The following is a 23444-nucleotide window of genomic DNA, read 5'->3' on the forward strand; positions in this document are numbered from 1 at the left end:
TTGATAGCACTAACGGAAGCTGCTGTCTACCACTGTACTCCCTGGCTCCGGGTCCCAGCAGGTCATGGAGAGGCACAGATGGCCTGACGTCTTTTCTCGAGTCAGCAGTGGTGGGAGTGCTTTCAGTGTGAGAGGGCAGCCCCCGCAGCGCCTTGGAGTTCTCTCCCCAGGAGGGAGAGTGAGGACCTGGCTTGCCGGGTGTCAAAGGCCCAGACCAGGTGTGAAGGCTCAGGCTTCTGCTTTAAGAAATGTGGCAGCTGGCTTCCCTCACTCTCCTCAACTAAGACAGGTCTTTCCCAGCAGTCAAGGGGTCAGACGACAACTCTCTCCCTGCTCTTAGGCTCCACAAGGACTCTGTGGCCTGGTCAGTCACCTGCCATCTGGCCAGCAGCAGGGCTTCAACTGAGACTCGAACTTCCAATTTTTTTTTTTTATCATTTTTTCCTACACCTCCTTCCCCGTCAACAGGCAAAGGGTGGGGTGCTGTGTGTGGGGGTTCAAAGGGGCAGCTAGACTTGGGGACTGGTGCCAGAGAAAATGTGATCCCAAGCAAGGCTCTACAAGAGCCCCAATGAGCCCACGAGCCTCACGACAGACGGCATCCCGCTTCCAGCACAGCGGAGCTGGCTCTGCTTCCGAGTTCCAACAGTCAAGAAAAGCTGCTAAGAGGACTCCGTACCTGCCAGAGCAGCCGTTCCCCCCGGTTATCTACAGTTCTGTTTTCTAAGCGTGTGTGCAAACTTTCACACTCCCTTCCAGCACCGACTCTGTGTGAAAGCTCACAGATGCCTACCTGGACCGGGTCCGCTTCCTGCTGACTCCAGGGCTGTTGCTCATCCGGTAGGCAGTGGGGACACTTCTTTCTTCCCTCCGTCTCTCAGGAGAGTGAGCTCTTCTCCGAGGGGACCGGGATCGGGACCTGGGCAGAGGAAGATGACGCGTTCAGTTCTGCTGTCGGGTTGGCAGGGTGGAACCTCTATTGCTGAGGCCGTGATCAGACCTCGCCTGAGTCTGCGGGGTGCCAGACAGGTGCCATGGCTGTCCTTTTAGAGGCTCCCCCTCGGCCACACTAATCTAGGACACAGAACTGAATCCAGTCTTGGAGGGAGAAATACTCCTCTCTCTCCCATTGCATAATACGTATTCACACCAACACTAAACTTTTAACCAGTGTACAATTCATTCTGAGGCTGGAGCTGTGTGTTGCTGGTCCAAACGGTCAGTAGCAACTAACTCTCCACAATTCGAAGTCTGATTATGCAATTTATGGCTAACGCAGGCTGGCTGTCTCTCTTCCTTCCCCTTGGCCTTTGCCCATTTTATCTCCCTAAAAATTCTCAGCTCGTGGATGTTTCTATCAGAATTAGGTAAGGAAAGGCAATCAAATTCAAGGGAGTCGTTTCTACTAGTTTTGAATCCTGGTGCAGGAAGAAATTAAAATGTAATGAAGGTGGAGGATTACCTGGACGTTTGTCCTGTTCACATGAATCCTACCTACGGCCTCTGAGCATGAATAATCAATACCAGGCCGTAGGTCTAGTGGCATGAAGCCCAAACCTTCAGTGCAATTAAGAACATGCCGTTCTCATGATAATGTAGCTAAATAATTTCAGTTTATGAGATTTCTTGGATGCAAAGCCATCAATATTTTATTCTTCCTTTTCACGTGCCTGGAAAAAGACTCCTCCTACTCATGCAGTGACATGATCCACACACGGCAACCAAGCCCCACGGACAGCCAGACTCAGAACTCAATGAGACCCTCCTCCACGGGGGCAGGGCCTTAGGGAGGGGTCCCTTAGTGATGGATTAAGGACTTTTATTTTAGTTTTTTGTTCATTCAGTGAAATTATTGTTTCGGTAAGACCTGCAATAAGCAGGAATCTGGAAAAAAAAACAATTTCTTTTCATTCTGTTTCTATGACAACCCACTCAAAAACAATATAAAGAAGAGCAGTTTGATTCTGCCATTTAAAAAAATTCTACATTGAATCATTTTAATTACAATAAAACCCCCAAAACAACACACACTGTTGTTCCAAAGATCAACTTATAATCACATTCCACCCTCTTGCGTCATAGAGAAAACCGAGTCATTCCTGACAAAATACCATAGGCGCGGCATGAGCCTGCTCCAGGATAACTAGCATTGGCTTTCGGCTCTTCTCTAGCATAACTGCTTTTTAGCTTATAAAATGGTTTTCATTTTTTTTTTCCAGACCTTTCCTAAGATTTATATAACAGATTACAAAGGTGAGGTCAGTCAGACACCTTGACATTTTACCAGGTTTTCCCTCAAAAGAGCTCCAGGAGTCAAATCTGTTCGTGGTCGAAGCTGCCTGATAATTGTCTTGCTCTGTTGCTGCTGCCACTGACGAGCTGCTCTGACAGGGCTCCGTGCTCAGTGTCTCGGGGGAGGCTGTGGGTCTGTGATATGGAGGCACACACTTCACATTCAGAATAAAATGTGCTGGGCTGGGTGGTACTAGAACCCTGAAAAAGGCTCTGCTTATCAAAGCTACAGCACCTATGGAACGCTTAAATGCAGAACTCTACAATAAACTCAAAATCAGGAAAAATAAATTAGTTTTTAATGCCTGCAAATTCATAACTTTGAAATACAATACCATCTTGCAGTGGCTATTAGTATTAGATTTCTTTACAGTGAAGTGGCTGTTACCAGTAGATTTCAAGTTATCTGGGAAAAAAGCCCATCTCAGAATTGGGAGCAGAAAGCTACATCAGATAATTCTTAGGGTCTATTTTAATTAAAGAAGCTCTAATGCTTTTACTCTGTTAATTAGGCTCGTAATAATGCCACCATGACACAGTGCAAGAAACAGAAATTCCACTTTATAAGTAAGTCATATGTATAACATGATCAAAGGTCTTCTTAAAAAGATGAAATAGTTTGAATTAAAAATTTTTCAAGCATAATACAATTCAGATTTTTTTTAATGAATAAACCATAACGGTTTGTTTTCAAATAAAGACATAACGAGACTTTTTATTTGAATTATAGTGGTATTTATAAATAGTTTTTTTCCCCTAACATTTAACCATTTTGTCTAGTCCACTTCCTCCATTCTTGTGAATTTACTACTCACAGTTCTTTCCTGAAACTGAACAAATGAACAGGTGACCTGGCAGCAAGGATCCGGTACTAACCAGCCTGAACAACCAACAGGTTCCCAAGTCTTAGTTCTTCTCAAGTTTGAACTGTGGACCAAACTTTACCCACAAATCCTTCCCGATATCTTAAGGGGCAGTTGGCTCCTGAAGCCTCTCTTTCCCGAACTGTGAATACAGGCAGCCCGCGGTTCTGTCTGGGAGGCTTAGGGCTGACTCCACACCAGCACGCTCAACATCACCTCGTAGGAACGTCCAGCCTCCCCATCCCGCCTTGAAGGAACAGGATCAGGAAATTAAATCAACCATCTTCACTGGCTTGCTGTGCACTTTATCACAGGGAAAAAAGTAAGGAATCACAAATTTCAAACTAAAATACGACCTCTATTTTGTCTGCTTGAGTTCTTTTTGAATGTTAATATAACTGTTAAAAAAAGTCACATTAGGGGGCTAGCCCGGTGGTGCAGCAGTTAAGTTTGCATATTTCACTTCGGTGGCTGGGGGTTTCGCCAGTTTGGATCCTGGGCATGGACCTTGCATCACTCATCAGGCCATGCTGAGGCAGCATCCCACATAGCAGAACTAAGATGGAGCTACAACTAGCATATACAACTATGTACTGGGGGCCTTTGGGGAGAAGAAGAAGAAGAAAAAAAAAGAGTGGCAACAGATGTTAGCTGAGGGCCAATCTTTAAAAAAAAAGTCCCATTAGTCCCCAGCTCCTGCTCCCCAACCCTGCCCAAGTGAAAGTGGTGAGGGCGCTAACTTCTACGGGACCATGTGCACCCTCCAAACAGGATACCTTCAAATGACGAAATGCAAAGTTCTGTCTAGAATCTCCCCAGATTCAGACAACCCGTAAACACTGACCAACCAACGAAACAAACACCAAAGGTGATCTTATCAAAAGTTTTAAAAACAAACAATCTCAAGCTTTATAGTCTTTTAAGTTTAGTTTAAAAATACCTAAACTGTTAAAACCGAATTTTAATTTTAGGCAGTAAAAAAACTGCACGAGTGCTTCTTCATTCCATTAAGGTAGCGAACCTAACGCGATACAAAAATAGAAAACAAGAGAAAAATGTCTTATACTTTAATCAGTGTTGATTCAAATTGAAGACACTAAATACTACCTTGTCGTAATCACTATGCTTTCTGAGAAGCAACATCCTCATTCTGAATCTAAAGATTTTTCTACAACTAATTCACCCTTCGAGATCCAGAATCATCTATAATTCAGACATTTGGACAAGTGGGACTTCGACCATATGAATATCATATATATTAACATAAAAATTATTTACGATATAAAAGGCTTGCTAATCTTAACCTTCTATATTTTAGATGGGATTTAGTAATTCGATTTGTTCAACTGCAGTATCCTCCACAAGCAGCAATATTAACAAGGGCACATTTCACTTGGAGCTGGCAGTAGTCTTTTTAAAACAATCGATTAAGTTGTGTCAGGACCAAGAAACAAGTCTGATATGTCCTATGTAGACATTATGTCTGTAATGGGTTATTTTATCTGAAAAGACAGATAGTTAAAGAAAAAATTATGACAGTATCATTAGCAACTTCAATATTTTGGTTAAAATTTAATTATTTTTTACACATCAGCAATTCATATTGCTAAGAACAGCAACCTCTGTCATTTTATAACTGTTGCATTCTAAATTCACTTAGCTCCCTGGAAATTATTAGTGCTGGCAGAGCTTGCACTGAGAAGGCAGGTCTGCAGCCAGCTTAGGAAAAACATAGTCTTACCAAATAAAACTCAGACTTGCTCTGCTCAGCAGTAAAGGCTGAGGCAGGACTCTACAAGGGGAAGGTGAGGAACCGTCAGCTTATCTGACTTATATCCTCAGGGCCCGGAGACCACAGGACGGCTGGACTCTTCCCCACCTCTGACTTGGGACTCAGAGGTGGTCTTGTTTCAAGGCGTGTCATCGTCGTCACATGCTAGCTTTTAAGGCAAAACTGCATGCACAATCAAACACTTTGAAGGTTTCGTTTCATATTATTTTTAAAATTTTATAATAAAGTTGTACTTGCCTTGATATTTTATCTAAACTGCAAAATCAAACACCAAAAGTCTGACTTATTGAGTGAACTTAAAATTCAGCCGATTTAACTAAACTCAACTACAAGTATCATGTGCATATCACCTCAGTGATTGAGATTAAAACAAAGTTGTAAGAGTTATGAAAATACTCTGTTGACAACTAAAATATTTTAACTGTAGATCAAATTAAGGTAAAACTGGTAGTCTACCAGATAGAACTCACACTCAGAAAATTTTTAACAGCTTTTTCTTTTACCTACAAGTTACAAATGAAGGAGTAGGATTTGCTTCTTGCACTTATCAGCATTGAAAATATAAAAATAATATAATACATTTGTATATAAAATACATAACTCTAAATCTATTCTAAAATAAAAAATTAAAAAGTATTAAAATACTAAATAAAATGACACTATATTATTGTCAATAAAAAGCACATAAAGCCTAGCAATTTAAACTTGCAAGTATTAGATAAACACTTCCAGTTCTGAACAGAGACGTCTGGGAAAGCCTGTGGCCACCACACCATCCCTCCTTACTGCTGAGCAGACGGGACACAGTCAGCATGAGACAGCCGCACCCGCTGTGTCTGCTGGACGCACTCGACACTAAAGCGAGTCTCACTTTTCACACTAAGAGAGGCTGTGAGCGGCCTTTATAGTTACCAGGCCCCCAGAGTGGGGATTTACGGACGAATTACACGTTCTTTTGTCTGAGTCCTGGAATAAAGGACGACTGGGAAGAATTTTACTGGGCATGTTATTACTCAGAGGGCCTGTCTAGGCCCATATTATTTATTTCCACTATATAACATCATAAGAGACTTTTTCAAACAAGAAACTTTAAAAAGTTTTGATATTAGATAACAAATTCCTAGGGGCTTTCAAAAATAAAAAATGAAGGGGCTGGCCCAGTGGTGTAGCAGTGAAGTATGCATGCTCCGCTTTGGCAGCCCAGGGTTCACCAGTTCGGATCCCAGTTGTGGACCTATACACTGCTTATCAAGCCATGCTGTGGCAGGCGTCCCACATATAAAATAGAGGAAGATGGGCACAGATGTTAGCTCAGGGCCAATCTTCCCCCAAAAAATAAACAAATCAAAGAAAGTCAGCAAAGTTGTTCATTCAATTAAAAAATAAGGGTTTTTTTTGGTGCATGTGTATGTGACGGAACTTTTTGAGGATGAGCAAAAATGCAGATAGCCAAAGATCATATTTATTTATCACGGAGGCAAATCCAATTCCAGTGTAGACAAGTCAGTGTAAACACGTGTCAAGCCTTTAAGGTCTGGTCTGGTCAAAACAGGGAGAGCAGACTGTTTTTAAGATCTATTCAGAGAGGCAAATGGGTACAAGCATGCTTTTTTTAAACATAAAAAGTACAGGGCATCTGCATTTTTCCTGTGGAAAGGAAAGAACTTACACCAGTTATACAAGAAAAACCAGATCAACAGTAGAAGTGTGGTGCTAGAGAGAAACTGAGGAAAGTCAAGTCAACGCTTAGTAACAAATCAAAAGCAAGTTTTAAAACTACAAATTTGCTTTTCGGAACCTCCTGCAAGCCAGTTATTTAAAAAAAAAAAAAAAAGCTTTACTAAGCACTAAATTCTGTGACCCTTAAAGGTTTTCTTTTTTGTTGTTGTTGTTGTCTGAAATGTTAAGCTGCTTTCTCAAAAGCTGGCTCCTCATGAAGGTGGCTTTTGGTTAAATGGTGACTCTTGGTGGGAGGTTTGGAGAAGCAAATTAACTGAGGAACGGATTCGCACCACGGCGTTTCATCCTTTGCAGGCACTTGGAGATGCTGTGCAGAAGGCGAACACAGCGAAGTGGGAAAGATTTCTTCTCCTTTGACATTTACACACTCAAAGGGAATTAGCACGAAAAAGCGCACTCATTCAAACAAACAAAAGACCCCCAACCCTGTGCATTCTTCACACACTCAGCAAACGTGCTAGGCTTGCTTCCAAGACCTGTCAAAATTTAAATAAATCTATTTTTAAAAAACCTGGCAGTGGTTGACGAGCTTTAGGAAAGTTAAGCAAAAAATAAAAAATATCTTGAAAAGATCTTATTTGGGGCTGCAGGACGCATCTTTATATGAACATGCACGCAGGTCTGTGCTTACTGGGAGCCGTGCAAGCTCCTCTCTGCCCAGCTCTGCCGGCTACCGGCTGAGGGAGGCTCAGTGCCCACATGAGACCCCCGGCCGCCAGGGCGCCCTGCACACCCACCTCGAGCGCCGCGCTGTCCGATAGGCACTGGGAAGACAATGCTTTGCTTTTGAGTGGGATCTAGACCTGGACTTGGACGATGAATGGTACTTGGGAGAGCGCGATCTTGTTCGAGACCGTTTTTTGTGCTTTTTCTTCTTCTTCTCTTTCTCTTCTTCTCTTGGCGGGTCTTTGCTTTTGCTTGAGGGCCCTTCTGGGGGTTTAATGTCTACAGTCGGCAGAGGTCTGCCTCCAGTCAACAGAGGACAGGGCACAGTGCTGGCGTCCTGGAGACAGAAGAAACGTCTGGATGTTAGTGAAAATAGGACATTTAAAAATGTATATTATATAAAATTTCAACATTGGGGCGCTCACACCAATCATGCAGCAGCATCTCTTAGAGGGGACCACCTCTCTTTCTAGGGCTCTAGAGGCGTCACCCCGGCATCTCAGGGGAGGCGATGGCTCGTCAGAGGCCAGTCTCCCTGTGCCGAGTCCCCCAGGCTGCGGCGGCTGCAGCTGATGAGAGGAACGTGGTGCTAAGGACACTGCGTTAGGAAAAGAGCCACGCTTGCTCTTCTATAAATAATTATGACTTTCCACTGAAAAGATTCCTCAAACCTCCAGCATTAGGTTTTTATGAATCTCTGTACCACTTGAAAATAATTTTTAGAGCAGGCCTAAATTAAAAGAGGTTCCTCTTTGATTTTTGTCAAAAGGAAAAAACCTTTCATTCTAATTTGTATCTATGAGTTGACAGATGTTAACTAAACTTATTGTGGTTATCATTTCACAGTCTATGTAAGTCATTACGCTGTACACCTTAAACATATACAGTGCTGGATGTCAGATCTCAATGAAACTGAAGGAAAAAAGTCAATAATGGCAACCATAAAGAAGGCAATCCCATCAGCACGTCATCTTACTCTGCACATACTAACCTAGCACAGTAGTGCACTGAATAAATATTCATTCACCATAAGAAAAACCTCTTTAACCAAGTATAACAGACACACAGAAGTTTGCATAGATCTTAAATCCATGGCCTGTGGAATTTTCGCAGTAGGACACCAGCACACAGATCAAGAAACAACCACCCTCAGCAGCGTGCGTCACCTCGAGCAATCCCATTTCTAGGAATTTATTCTAGAGACATTCACCTAAGCGTGCAAAATGCACACCTAGGGACCCACATCACATGACTTTATAGTGACCAAGAATTACAAACCACCTCAATGACCATCAAGAAGGTACCGGTTCAATACGGTACATCCACATGGTGAAACGGTATTCAACTTTTTAAATGATGTGGTAATCTATTTTTTTTTTTCTTTTTCTCCCCAACCCCCTCTAGTACATAGTTGTATATTTTAGTTGTGGGTCCTTCTAGTTATGGCATGTGGGACGCTACCTCAACATGGCCTGATGAGCGGTGCTATGTCTGTGCCTGGGATGCAAACCGGTGAAACCCCGAAGCAGAGCACACGAACTTAAACCACTCGGCCATGGGGCTGGCCCCATGGGAATCTATTTTTAACAACATAAACAACTGTCTATGTCACATTGTAAATAAAAAAAAATGAGTTTACACAAACAAAACGAAAATCCCCAAAACCCACCACCGTTTTATATTTTCACTGCAGCCATCTACCTTCAGCCCTTCCCCTCATCAGTGAGAAAGGTCTTTCCTCAACTCACTTCAAATGTATTTTAACTACAGCCATTACACACCACCTGCCTCGAGACACACTGGGAAATCTGCAACTTCTCATTTTGTGTCTCACAGGATTCAGCAGTAAGGCTTCTAGGAAACAGCTCATCTGTAATCCTGCGGCTGCTCCTGGGTTCCCTTCTGTCCTCTCCTGCGACAGGCCCACTGGATGAGGGAAAACAACACTTAAGGCAAAGGATTCTCAAAAGCTGGGCTTTTTTTGGAGGCTGGCCCCGTGGCCGAGTGGTTAAGTTCGTGCGCTCTGCTGCAGGCGGCCCAGTGTTTCGTTGGTTCGAATCCTGGGCGTGGACATGGCACTGCTCGTCAAACCACGCTGAGGCAGCGTCCCACATGCCACAACTAGAAGGACCCACAACGAAGAACATACAACTATGTACTGGGGGGCTTTGGTGAGAAAAAGGAAAAAAATAATTAAAAAAAAAAAAGTTGGGCTTTTTTCTATGGCTTTGAGAGGAAAAGCACTGGTGCTCTGGTGGGGCAGGCATCACATGGAGATCTGCTTACCCTTAAGTTAGCTGCTTTATGATCTGAGAGCGATTCTCTGCCCTCCTTTTAGGCTCCCTGCTGTTTAGAGTCACCACACACTATCTTCCACATCTTCTATTCATCGTTCATTGCAAGCAGGGTGGCTCCAAGGGACTGCGTGTGAGAAGCAGCAGGGCTGAGCATCGCTTGGGAACGACGCACCCTGTTCCCACAGCAGTTTATTCCCACGTAAGACAACTTAGTAACTAGGCACTCCGCTCCAGGGAGGGAAGGACGAGAGACCTTCCAGCATTCCTTACTGGGTCTTCACTCCCCTCCTCCCCACTTAGGGCTCTGCCTAAACCATCTCCAGGGAACCATTTCACCACGGGACAGTTCTTGTGATCAAAAACGTCTTTCTCAGGGGCCAGCCCCGTGGCCGAGTGGTTAAGATCACGCACGCCACTTTCGCAGCCCAGGGTTTCATCGGTTCAGATTCTGGACACGGACATGGCACTGCTCATCAGGCCACGCTGAGGCGGCGTCCCACACAACACAACCAGAAGGATCTACAACTAGAATATACAACTATGTATTGGGGGCTTTGGGGAGAAAGAAAAGAAAAAAAACCCAAGAAGACTGGAAACAGATGTTAGCTCAGGTGCCAATCTTAAAAAAAAAAAGTCTTTCTCACTTTAAATTCTTTCAGTGGAATAAAATTTTTCAGGTTAAATTTTAAAATACTTTGTTGTTATTAAAACAATTCTAACATGTAAACACTCAATAGGAAACCAACCTCTCTAAGAACACCTATTTCCACTAGGACACTAGCTGCAATTTGTCCATAAGCATACATACTAAATGATAGTTTAAATTAAGAATAAAATAAATAAAACGTAGTCAGCTTTATAACTTTAAAGGTTGGAGTAACGGAAAAGCCGGCTAAGCATCTGGCTGACAGGGCCCTCTCCCCGCAATGCAGCGTGTGGCACAGCTCAGACGTGCTGGCTAATAGAGAACTCTGCTGCTGCACAGCCAGAAAAACCAGTTTTTAATGCATTTTTAAAATCCTAATAACTGCAGGCTCTAAATTAGGAGTATACATCGCACGAAAAGTGAGACTGAAGTTGGGGATGAAAGCCACCATGCAGATTTCCTGTGCGGTCACACACGGGGCCTCTCTGAACGCTGAGTCAGCGGTGGAGCCCCCACTAAGCAGAGGCAGTCAGAGCCACTGCGAATCCTTTCTGAAACCAGGCACGGGGGATTTCCCCGGCAAACAGAGAGAGCCCATCTTAGGGAGAACTGAGACATATTTCCCCTCCTTATATAAGTGGCCCACTCTGTGCTGAGGGAGGAGAAACACAGGATTGCTGGCTTTTTCTCTTGGAAAGTCCACTTTCTTTATCTTGGCACATGAACAGAACCACTGCACTAATTATCACGATAACGTGCTGCAGTAAGAGGAGGAGAGATGGAAAAGTGTGGCCCCTGATGGACATCTGTGAAAGGAGGACAAGACGACGGACGGGGCGCTGCAGAAGGCCGGTCCACACCTGGAGAGGGTGAGTGGCAGCTCATTAGCTGAGTTTCTACGTATACTTTTATTGCCAACCTGATGATTTGTATCTCTGAACTTTTACTGCTTCTTTTGCCTTTATCTTGACTAATGCCTGTCATTAGTAACGCTTATTCCACCACTGTGGTTAAAGTGTAGGACTCCATTTTGAGGAAAGGGGATAATCGAATCAACATTTTCAAAATATAATCTGTAGTCAAGTCATGGGATCTATTTACTCTAATAAAATGATTATCGTTCACATTAAAGTGAAAACCAGCAACGGTGGTGGCCTTTCCCAGGCTGAATTAAGATAATTTGCTGTGATGACCTCGCTTTTTTCCAGCTTAGAAATACTAAGGGATATTTTAAAACCCAGCAATTAGACTTGAGAACAAGAAAATAAAAGATGGCAAATGCCATGTGCCCAGTCGCAGGCACCCAACAGTGGCCCCCAGGCACGGACTCCAGGGGCCGGCTCTGTCTGTACCAGCACATTGCAGGGGCCCTGACAAGGACTTCCCCACACGGCATCACTTCTGAAACTGCGAGGCCGCCGTGCACTTAGGACCGGCAGTGCGTTTCTTTTAAGATACTTCCTGACGCACCCCAAAACCCAGGGCACAGGCTCTCACAACAGCGGGCACCACAGTGATCGAGTTTTGCAGGGGAGGAAAGAGGCTCAGGTCACACCCTTCAAGCAGGTCACCAGCAGCCTGTGGAGGAGCTGACGTTAGCCCAAAGGCATGCCTCTGCCCAGAGAGCAAGCGCTGGCACAGACGGTCTAAAAACAACGCACCATCTGAAGAGATGTCAGGCCACGCCCGCACTGCGCGGACAGGATGGCGGCGACGGTGGGCTGCGGGAGCTCTACGCTAAGGCTTGTGAGCTCTAACCAAACGCGAGCAGAAGGGCATGGGCCACCTGAGGTCTAAACAGGGGTGCTCAGAGTAAGATTTCCCATTACGTCTGTCCTGGGGTGCAGCCTAGCACTTGGGACACTAAAGGACAGGAGCGCATGACCAGCCTTTCCAGCACTGAAGGTATTCCTGTGTCCACAGCTAGGAGAGGCTGGGGCGAATTCAAGCAACACGGAAGACGGCGCTCAACTGCAGGAAGTGTATTTCATGGACATTTATAATGACATGAGCCATGGAACTGTTTCAGGAAAACATAAGTAGGGTTGTTTAGACAAGTGCAGTGGACATCTGTTCTTTCTGCAGCCCAGCCCCCGCTCCCTACTGTGCAAATACTGTGGGCGATGGTCCTTTCTGTCCTCTCAATCCATGAATTCCAAATGAAGCTCACTCCATCTGGAGCAGGAGATGGACCAGAACATTCCACCCTCCCTGACTGTCATGCTATGTTGAGGGAGAAGCACATGACCCAAGTCAGGCTGGTCAGGGTCAGTGAGATTCAATCTTAGGACTTCTGCCTGGGCAGGGTGAGGCCCCTCTCCTCCCTGGTGCAGGGTATGAACGATGAGGTGAGCCAGGGTCTGTGGGAAGCAGAGCTGGAGAATGCAGCCAGTAGGGGAAGCTAAGCCTGGTGACGAATCCTCGAGACATTTCATGAGGCCCCAGTGAGCTGCACCACCCTCGCAGCTCAGAAGAGCTGGGCCCAGCTAGCTACTGGTTTTGCTGAAGCCCTCTGGGGACAGCGGAGCAGGTTTTTAACATGTGCAATCAAAGCCCTGACTGATACAGCAATCCAGACTTTCACACCACTGGAAAAAAAGAATACGCAACTAGCTATTTAATCTAGACCTTGCTGCAATGATGGAAACATTCTGTATCTGCGCTGTCCACTGCAGTTGGTTACTGGCCATGTGTGGCCACTGAGCACTTGACATGTGGCTAGTATGATTATGGACTTGAATTTTACTTAATTTTAATTAAGTTAAATTTAAATTGTCATGTGTGGCTAATGGCTACCATATTGGACAGTGCGTATCTTGAAAAATAACTTTCAGTGTAAATGCTATTTCTGGCTTAACTAGAAAGAATCTCAGTTGCCCTGCCAATTTACACGGTATATATGAATAACCTGGAAGACAAACAGTCATTGCTGAGTCAAAACCCTGCCCTCCCAGTCGCACAGCTCCTTATTTGGCTTGAAGGCGCCCAGCTGAACCCTCTGCACACGCGAGTGGTGTGACGGGTGAGAAGCTGGCTGACACGCCTGCAGGAGGCAGGGAAACAGCTCCACGTACTGACCAGTGCCAAACGAGCAGAGCTGCCTTTTTGGGATGGAATGTTAATGTTTCAGCAAAAATGATCAAAGCACAAATCATCATAGGGAAGAAGAGGACAGAGGTTGGTCTGAGTAGTGTTTGGGGGAGATCAGGGAGGAACTTCTAGAAAACTAGTCATTTATGAGAGTATTTAAAAACTTACTGCCCCTCACTTTAATAACACTGAAAATAATTAATATTGATCAGTTCTTTAATCACAATGAAGTATTTCCCAACAAATTAGCACACAAACTAACAACTATTATTTCCTGCTGTGGGAAAATGAATTGCTCTAAAGCAGACTAACATGTATGTTAAAACAAACTCTTATTTGTGAAGCGACACTACAGTGACTACAAAATGGGATAACTATACAGAAGACTCGGCATGTTTTTATAAGTTCGAAATTTCAGACTTTGAAATGCATCCACTAAAACTACATTTCCAAATCTCTATCCACTGCTGCCAGTCACGAGTCACCCAGTCGACCCTACAAAGCAATCCAATCGCCAGGATCTTACTGCCGATGCTTTTTTCAAGACGACTCTGTGACTCCTGTGCTGTCATCACCCACCCTCACTCTAATCAGCCCGTGCCCAGGTGGAGTGCTCTCCCTGCCATTTTGCCTCTGCCTCCATCTATCCCATGAGCTGGCCAGGGCCACACTCTTCCCATGGAAATGCTTTTAGCTCGCCAGTGTCCCACGCTCTCCCAAACCTCTCCCACACTGCCACCCTAGTTGAGCATTCTCCGAAGACTCTTCGGGGCAGGGTCATGGTAATCACGGCTGCCTGAGCAGGCTTCACCCACCTCCACCCCCTGTGGGTCTTTGGCCCTGGAATGCCCTCGCTCTTCTGTCACCTCTCCAAAGTATCCAGGCCCACTACAAACTCCTCCCTCTGAGGGAGGGGGCTGCAGGCCCTGTGCCACCTCTGCCCTCCTGGAGGCCGCAGCCATCACTCGTGTCTATTCAGAGCTGCCCTGTGCCCCACAGGCCTGTGCTGGTGGGAATGCTCAGGTGCGAATGCCAACCATGCAAATGTGATGTTATGGTCAGTGGATAAGAAATAGGCCTCGGCACCTTGAATATAACAGAGGCTCAACAAATACGGGTTGATTTTTGTTCCCATTTCCTTTTCAAACTCTGGTTGGACCTGTAAGCTTGGCAGAATCACTAATTATTAGAAAAAATTACTGTTATCTAAAAAAAAAATCCTCCAGTCTGTTGTTGCTACAAAAACGACAGCATGATGACTCCAAAGGGACTCAATTCAAGACTTGTGATTTCTTTCCTTGGGGATTAAGAACACACACACAGACACACAGACACACACACACACAACAGATACACACACACAGACACACACACAGACACAACAGACACAGACACACACACAGACACACACACAGACACACAAACACACACACAGACACACACAGACACACACACAGACACAGACACACACAGACACACACACACACACACCAAAAACGGATTTCTATGTACTGCTCGTGAACATGCTTTTATATGTTTTACATACTGCTTAAAAACAACATACTGTTGATATCTGTCCATGTCAATACACACACTTTAAGGTTTCATTTAAAGTTACACCTGAATATGTAAAATCACTTCTCTTAACAAACAGACCAATGGAACCATACAGACAGGAGTGCCGAAACAGCTAGTACAAATGGGAGTCTGGTAGATAAAAAAGGAGGTCCTTTATAGCAGTGGGAAAGATGGGTGACTCAGTGAATTGTGTTATCTCTAGGTATATGCTCCTCAAACTGAAACAAATTCCAAGTGGGGCAGATTAAAATGGGCAACGACGAAACGTGTTTGCAATACTGGTGACAAAGAGCCAACACAAAATAGCAGAGATGAGGACAGAAAGTGGGAGGAAGACGAGTGAAGGCTATGAAGGCAGTTCATGGGGGTGGGGGGATAAAAATGCCATGAAAACCATGAAAAGTTACTCAATATCACTTACAATCAAAACATGTAAGTTAAACCAAACGTATCCTTGTTCCACCTATCAGACTGACAAGAGTTACAGGCTGATGGTAACCAATGTTGGTAGAAGCATGAGGAAATAGTTACTTTCACAACCCATGGAGATGGACAAAAACTGCTGCAATCGTTCAGGGACTAATTTAGCAGTATCTAAAATTACAGAAGCTATTCCACGGTCGGGGATGTACCCTACGGATACACTCACTGATGTGAGTGCACAAGGCAGGAAACAGGCTTAAAACAGCATTGTTGACAAGTCACCCCCTAGGACAGCTGTGTCCCCACTGGCGGGAAGGGGAGCCAGTCACGGCCAGACAGGGCTTGATTTAAGGGTTGATTTACGAAAGGGTTGACAGCCACTCATCCAGTCAACATTTACCAAGTGCCCATAACACACCAAGCACTACCCTGACACGGATAGAAATGAAAAATTGAGATGCCAGAATACTGAATAGGGTATGGTCCTATTATCGTAATATTTTAAACCTATACATAGATTTTTTTTTCCCTCAAGAATACACAAGAAACAAAATGTGGTATACATATCCAATGGAGTATTATTCACCTTAAAAAGGAAGGACATTCTGTGAAGTGAAATAAGGCACCCACAGAAGGACAAATCCTGTACGGTCTACTTACATGAGGTCCCTAGAGAATCACATTCATGGAGACTGAGAGTGGAAGACGGACACCAGGGGCGGGGGGAGGGGGGTGTCAGTGTTTAATGGGGCCAGAGCTTCGGTCTGGGAGATGAAGAGTCCTGAAGATGGATGGTGGAGCTGGCTGCACAACACTGTGAATGGACCTAATGCCCCTGAACTATACACTTAAAAAGGGTTAAAATGGTAAACTGTATGTAAGTCTATTTTACACACACACACAAAATAAATGAAAAATTGCTATTTTCACAGGAATTAAAAAAAAGTACATAAGAAGGAAAAGAGTTTTACTCTTCATTTCATACCTTTCTCTAGCATTTGAACTTTTAAAACCACATGCATACATCATTTTTATAAAAAGCAAAGTAAGAACAGATAGTGCTCTCTTAATGGCAGATATGCTACAGGATGACAGCAAAATCCTGCAGGTTTTGAGCCAGACCTTCTGAACAGTGCCCCAATGCTGTCCTGCACATGTCTGCTTAGTTGGATCCAGGTGCCCCCAGCTCCCACCGGGCCGACCCCCTCTTCTCCTCACCCTGGGTGCGAGGGGGCCACCCTACCAAATCTCAAGTGCCTTGGATGCTAAAATTTTACACCTGTGCAGCAGGATCAGATGTACCAGCATCTGAGTAAAGTGCACACAGAATAGTCAACGAAGCCAGGTAACCTGTCCCCAGAAGCTGCTGTAGTCTGAAGGTATTTTTGAGTGTGAATCTCATTTATGACAATTGCAATTCAACTATTTTTGTTTCAAGGCAATTAAAGATGTTTATCATCATCTGCTACTACCATGACATTTTTGTTATTAGTTTAGTAGCTACAATCTCTGCCACTAGATATCCAGGAAGATCGACCCAGTGATTTGAATAGAAGCAGAGACACTCATTTCTATGTATTATAGATTCAAAACACATGCTTGAAAACAAGAAAGGTGGGAGAGGCCACATATAGAGATAAATGGGATAAAAGCATCGGTTGCAGTCTCTCTTGTGTTTATAAGAAAACATTCTGGTGGCTGCGGTGAGGCAGTACAGGAGACTGGGAGAGGCTGGATTATGACGAGTGACTGTGGCGGCCACTGGGTTTTCGTTAAACATCAGTTCATTAGACCATACAGATGCAACCACGTAATATACTTGGGTAAAGTGTCAGTATATGCAGATGTCCTTATTTAAGCCCTTTATGCACTGCACAAACGACACCAAAGCAATGCAGGAAAATCAAGGCCCATTCCCACCCTCCCACGTGACACCTCCTCTGCTTTCTCCAGTTCCCTGCCCCTTGCTATATGCAGAATGTTTATGGCTGTAACCATAAAAGTGGAGATATTTTATATCCTGCCTCTCCCCCTTTTCCTATCAAAAACATTTTTCTTGCTGTTTCAGCAGTGCTGGTGCTCAGTTTGAGCTGCTGCATACTGCACTCCCAATCGGTGCACAGGTCTTTCCGCGCCTCTCTCAGCTTCAGCCGGGACTGCTACAGTGAGGCCCCAACGATGCAGCTGCCTCTGGAAGCGGTGCAGAGCCAAGCGGAGGTGGCGGTGTCCTGGCGGGTTGGCGGGAGTCTCCCCAACCCTGGGTGGTGGAGGCCAGAAAGAGGACAGGCTCACGAGAAACTTTCAGGGCTGGTGCTGGAGGAGCAGCTTGGAGCACCCAGAAGGAGAGCCGCAGCGACCAGTCCCCCACATTGATAAGCCCACAACTGATAAGATCTCACAACAGCTGACACTCACTGCTCACCTCGATCTAATCCAGCTATTATTTTTGAGGCCTCCTGACAGATTTGAGAGAATTTCAGACTGATTCCTGAGGCAAGAAAGCTGATTCGGCCTTCAACAGAATGCCGAAAATCTGAACTCAGAATGCTGACTTCCACGGAAAAACAATAAACAAAGCAGCTACATGCAGCAAAAATCAGTTCTGAATAGTGGCTCTAGACTCTTAAAAATGTCAACGTAATTGAAGTAAAAAAAGTGCAGGGAGAAGACAGACACAACAGACACTCTGGGGACCCCTGGAGAAGTCTTGGGCTGTGTTCTGGCAGCCTCGCTCCGACCCGTCTCAAGGGAGAAAATGGGCCAGAGGGGCTAAGTCCTGTGACACAGTACAGGAAGTAGCCGTGAGGATTCGACCCCTCTGATGAGAAGACGACAGTGAGATGAGAAGATCTCAGTTTTCTTCTAATCAAAGTACTGGTATTGACTAGAGCTCCTTGTGAGCACCTCTGCCATGACTGAGTGTGAGCTGGACCACGCTCCAGCCAGGCTGCCCCAGGCCTGATGCGATCCCACACAGGGAAGCTCTCCCCCAGGGCCCACAAGGGCAGCCACAGAACAGAGGTTCTCAACTTGGGCCCAGAGGCCTGAGTGTCTGAAACTGCACTCAGCATTTGGTGTGTATGTACATTTACGGGGAGTTTTCAGGAGGTTCTTCCTGACCCCAGCTATACAGCAGAAGCGTGCACTCTCACGCAGGAGAGCGGGGTCTGCTACCAGCCTTTCCTCAGGCTGCAGAACTCCACACACTCATCCTCACCCCACCCGCGCTCACCCACATCGCTGAGGTGGACCTACGTTAAGCTCACCTCTACGCTGAAGGGATTCTCCTCAGCTTTTCCAGCTTCAGCTTCTGGCAGAGGATTTTTCAAGGTCTGTAAAAATAAAGCCGCTTTCCTCTTGCGCTCTGCCTGGAGCTGCTTCTCCTTGGACTCCTTGGACGCCTGCGCCAGCTTCTCCCTGGCGGCAGCTGCGAGCCGGTCCTCCAGCTTTTGCTTTGCTTAAGAAGTAAACAAAGAAAAAAGCGCCCTTTAGAGCAAGCAGTGTTTTATAAATATCTTGTTATCTGAATTTTCACAGGCAGTGAAAGGGTCATGAAACACAGTGCCATTATTTTATAAGAGCAATATGATACAAATTTCAGGACAGGTAAACAAATCAGGCAAACTGAATTTTGAGAGAATTAGTTTACAACGCTTGTTAGTATTTTTTATATTTCACTTTCAAAATCAAAGTCAGAAGGTTGACAGGATCCCATACCAATGAAAGCTGGAATAATGAAAACCTCAGAAACAGCGCTCATACACGTGTCCAAAATATTCATACCAGGTAATGAACACTTTACGAAGCGCTTTATTCCAAATGATCCAACACTTTGTTCAGTTTATACATGGTGAGTGCAGATTCAGATACACACACAGGAACAAAAATGTGCTTAGGGAGAGCAACTACAACACACTGCAAGTTCTCAATAGTAAGGCATCCTGTGGTTAAAAAAGTACCTTCTATAAGTGTTGCTTGATCTGTTTGTGTATACACAGAAAAAAGCAATTTACAAAAACCAGTCAGAAGAGAGAAAACCACAAACACGTTTTTTTTTTTTCTGCTTTATCTCCCCAAACCCGCCGTACATAGTTGTATATCTTAGTTGCAGCTCCTTCTAGTTGTTATAATCGTTAAGTAACTACTTTAGTGCAGAATATAATTTATTTTGGAGTAGGAGTGGAGGACTATAAGATGTTCCCCACAAATGCTGCTGGCCATGTGTCAGAGGCATGTGGTGGCCACGCTGACCCATGAAGATGAGCCACTACCTGGAAACCAGGTCGGGGCCTGCGTCATCTTCAGGGGTCCAGTGGTTCCGCTGGGAGAGAGCCTCACAAAACGGCATCTCCTAGTTCGGTACATTAACCCAAGCTGGCAACACAGGCTAACCATTAGCCCCAAGGCTGCCATGAAAGTGCAAAGGGCCCCTCCCTGAAAGCACTCTCGCCAGCTTGTTTCTCTGAAAACAAACTGCCCACGGCACTGCATCTGATGCTTAATGAAGAGTAGTGCTCATTCCTCTAACAGAACTTTCCAAAGGCACAAAAACATCACAACTCCCAAAAGGTTCTAATTTCCAAAGGCTGGAGAATCTAGCTGGCAGTCTCAGTGTTTTTGGCTTAGTAGGTTAATCTCGTATTTACGTACTTCTCTCCTTTCAAGAAGTTTAAAACATCGACAAACCTTGCTTTGCTTCTAGCTCCTCCTGGGTCAGCTGAGGCCGCTTCTCCTCCGCGACTGCACAGGGTGGGGCCACTGCCGGAGCAGTGTTCGCAGCACTGCTACAACTTTCTTGGCCTTCTTTGCTTTCCTCATCATCATCACTGTCATCATCTAGCTTAACACGGTTTTTTTCCAGGGGAAGCAGATCATTTTCTTTGGCTTTGATTGCAAAGCTTATTGGAGCAAACGAAGCTATCGAGCAAAGGTGAAAATGGTAATACATTTTTAGGTAACTGGAAGCACAGGGTTGAAGTCCTCATGGGCCCCACCATCCACAGGAGCATCAGCTGGTGGGAGTGACGTCTCAAGTGGAGCCACATCTTACGCAAAGGGAGGTTCTAGGGGCAGTGAGCAATGCCTGTGTTGTCAAATGGGGGCTGTTTCAATGCACACTGCATGCAGTGAGGCTGGGGCTAGCTCACACGTGACGTCCACACGAAGCAAAGCCTGATGGAGGGAAGTGCACAGGGCAGCTCCATCTCGGGCCATGTCAGAGCTGCACACGCTGAGTGCAAGCCGAGGTCAGTGCATTTGTAAATGGTCAATTCTTATCGGTGTTTTCCTTCTTTTTCTGGGCTCAGCACATACTTGAATTGGCATAACTTAAGAAGGCATATGATGTGACTCCATTATAAAAAGGTATCTTTAAAATATCCCAACTATATAAAGTAGCCTTGTCTAACAAAGCAAAAGTTACAAAATCTGGTCCTTTATTCAGCAAACATCTGACTGGGTGCCTACTTTGTGCTGGGCATTATGTCAGACTATTCTCTATACCTATAAGAAACTGTAAATCTAATGTAACAAAAATTTAGGTGGTTCAATTTTTCTCCCCAGAACGCTGGGAAATTTGAATTTAAGAGAAATACGAAGGTTGCCCCAAAGGGAACAATCTTCTTTCCCATCCCACCCACTCAACAATCACTCCCTGAGTCCCTTTCCCCTTGAGACATGATGGCACACGGCTCTTAACAACACCTGATTGGTTGTAATAAGATACTTTATTTTTAAAACTTATAAGTAGTAATTTATGAAGGATATTCAAGTAAACTACAAAGAAGGGAGATTTTAAGTGTGGTGCAAACCAGCTGACTCTGAGAGGAGTGGATCCTGGCTTGGCAAAGGCAGGATCTAGAAGGACTGTGATGTGTCAGTGATCCCCCTTGTGGGTGGGGTTACCCAGCTGGCCCCCGAGGTCCTACCACTCTTAGCCTTTTATGGTTCCAAACTCATGTGGGACTTGAAGCATGCAAATATCTCAGATCTTTGAAATGTAATAACCTTTTGTCAATAATCACCTCAAGCTATAGAGTACACCCCAAGATGTTAAATGTTGGGAAAGTGGTATTTTCTAAGTCAAAATGAAAAAGGAGCAAAATCAGTCTTTGTGTTGACTACGCAACGTTACCCACCTGCACCGTACACAGGCACACCACAAGTCTTTGTTCATAATAACCCCTAAATACAAGATGTCATCACACAAGGGGTTACATATACGTTGCATCAGGAGAGTGGGTATTAACCATTTTCCTGTGGTTATGATACAAACAGTCCTGATCTTCTGGAGATATGTACCAAAACATTTACGCACAAAATGCTATGATGTTGGGGATTTGCTTTAAAATATTCTGGGAGTGGGCTGGACTGAGATGTATAAAATTAGGTCAGTCCTGTGGCTGAGGGGGAGCTGGATGCTGAGCGCTTGTGTGTGGGGTCTGGTGTGCTCATTATCCCACTCTGCTTCTGTACATGCTTGAAATTTTCCATAAGAAAAAAAAGTTGAACAATATTAACTGTTCATTGGCTATAGTAATACTGTCTCTTTAATAAACACAGGGTCAAAGAAACTTTTACAAGGAGAGAACACTTCACTTAATTGTTAATAAAAATTACTCATTAACTTGGGGCTATAACTATTACATCACGAAATAATTTGAAAACAATTACTCCCAAACCATTTCTTCCTCCAAATTAGGAAGGTGAGCAATCAACAAATATAGAATTAAAACGAAAGCTTCTGGATAAAGAAGATACGGTATATATATACACAATGGAATACTACTCAGCCATAAAAAAGAACAAAATCGTCTCATTCACAACAACATGGATGGACCTTGAGGGAATTATGTTAAGTGAAATAAGCAAGATAGAGAAAGACAATCTTTGTACGACTCCACTCACATGTGGAAGTTAAACATGTAGACAAAGAGAACAGATTAGTGGCTACCAGGGGAAAGGGGGATGGGGGTGGGGCAGAAAGGGTGAAGTGGTGCACCTACAACATAACTGACAAACAATAACGTACAACTGGAATTTCAAAAGATTGTAAACTATCATAATCTCAATAAAAATAATAATTAAAAAAACCCAAAAGCTTCTGGGACACTTTCTATCTTAAGCACAACACTCAGTGTAGACACTGTAAAGCTAGCACTGATGCACCCAAATACAATGCCAAATTGCACCGTTCTTCAATATACACTTTAAAGTGATTTTAATAAAAGAACTGACTAGGATGCACAGTCTACATGCCTCACCTGGCTGACACGTGCAGCCCCAGCAGAGGGACAGTCTCAGGCTCCCCATTTACAGATGGGGAAACAGGCTAAAAAGGTCAAGTACCTTCCCCAAGGCAGCTGTGCTAGACAACAGGGGATAAGGAATTAGCTCCTTTGCAGAACTGTTCAAGGACACAACTACTGCTCTACCTAGAATCTGATTTGCAACCACATCACAACACAGGAAAAGCATTCCCACGGCCTTCACTGGCTTCTCGTTGCCTTAAGGTAAAACTCAAGTTCCCCCGAGGCTGGCAAGGCCAGGCCCCTCTTGCCACTCCTCCCGAGTGCACTGTGCTGTGGCCACGCTGGACCCTCTTCCTCAGTCAGACCCGGCCCAGCCTCTGCCTGGAGCTGTCATGTTCTTCCCGTGCCTGGCGCTTGCCTCCTCTTCAGATGCCTGCTCAGACAGGCCCTGCCGGCCTCTCTGCCACAAGACCCTTTACAATGTGCTTTATGGCTTTGCGGTGTGCTCACCCAAGCCCGGGGAGGGCAGGACTGCAGGACCACCGCGGCTGACATGTGCACCCATGCAGCTTGGGGCCAGGCCCCGAGGAGCAGATGCTCAGTAGACACTCATGAGTGAGTCAGCAGTCCCCAGTCTTCCATCTTCCACACCAAAATGCTTCCATTTTTAAGGTAACCAGTTTTATTACTAACTTCTAACTTCAAAAGGAATAAATATTCTCCATGGGAAATTCTGGAAACATAGGTGAACAAAATGAAAGCTCAACTGCAATTCAGATATGGGAAAAAAATAATTGGAGCACCGCC

At 44.8% G+C, this 23444-nt stretch overlaps 1 protein-coding gene across 5 annotated transcripts in view; it reads right to left on the minus strand.

Annotated features, from left to right (window-relative positions):
* SFSWAP (splicing factor SWAP) overlaps positions 1–23444 on the minus strand; it is a 79264-nt gene that overhangs the window by 12195 nt on the left and 43625 nt on the right. For 2 of the 5 annotated variants that reach the window (XM_014861088.3, XM_070515825.1), the window contains exons 12-16: positions 20074–20304; positions 18654–18844; positions 7425–7690; positions 2272–2427; positions 794–919 (exon numbers count right to left, since the gene is read on the minus strand). In XM_014861088.3, the coding sequence (XP_014716574.1) occupies positions 794–919; positions 2272–2427; positions 7425–7690; positions 18654–18844; positions 20074–20304 (970 nt within the window). The remainder of the gene's footprint in view (positions 1–793; positions 920–2271; positions 2428–7424; positions 7691–18653; positions 18845–20073; positions 20305–23444) is intronic. The other 3 variants (XM_070515824.1, XM_070515826.1, XR_011505287.1) reach the window with 2 other exon arrangements.

Source organism: Equus asinus, chromosome 8 (assembly GCF_041296235.1).
Source record: "Equus asinus isolate D_3611 breed Donkey chromosome 8, EquAss-T2T_v2, whole genome shotgun sequence".
NCBI classification, from domain to species: Eukaryota; Metazoa; Chordata; class Mammalia; order Perissodactyla; family Equidae; genus Equus; species Equus asinus.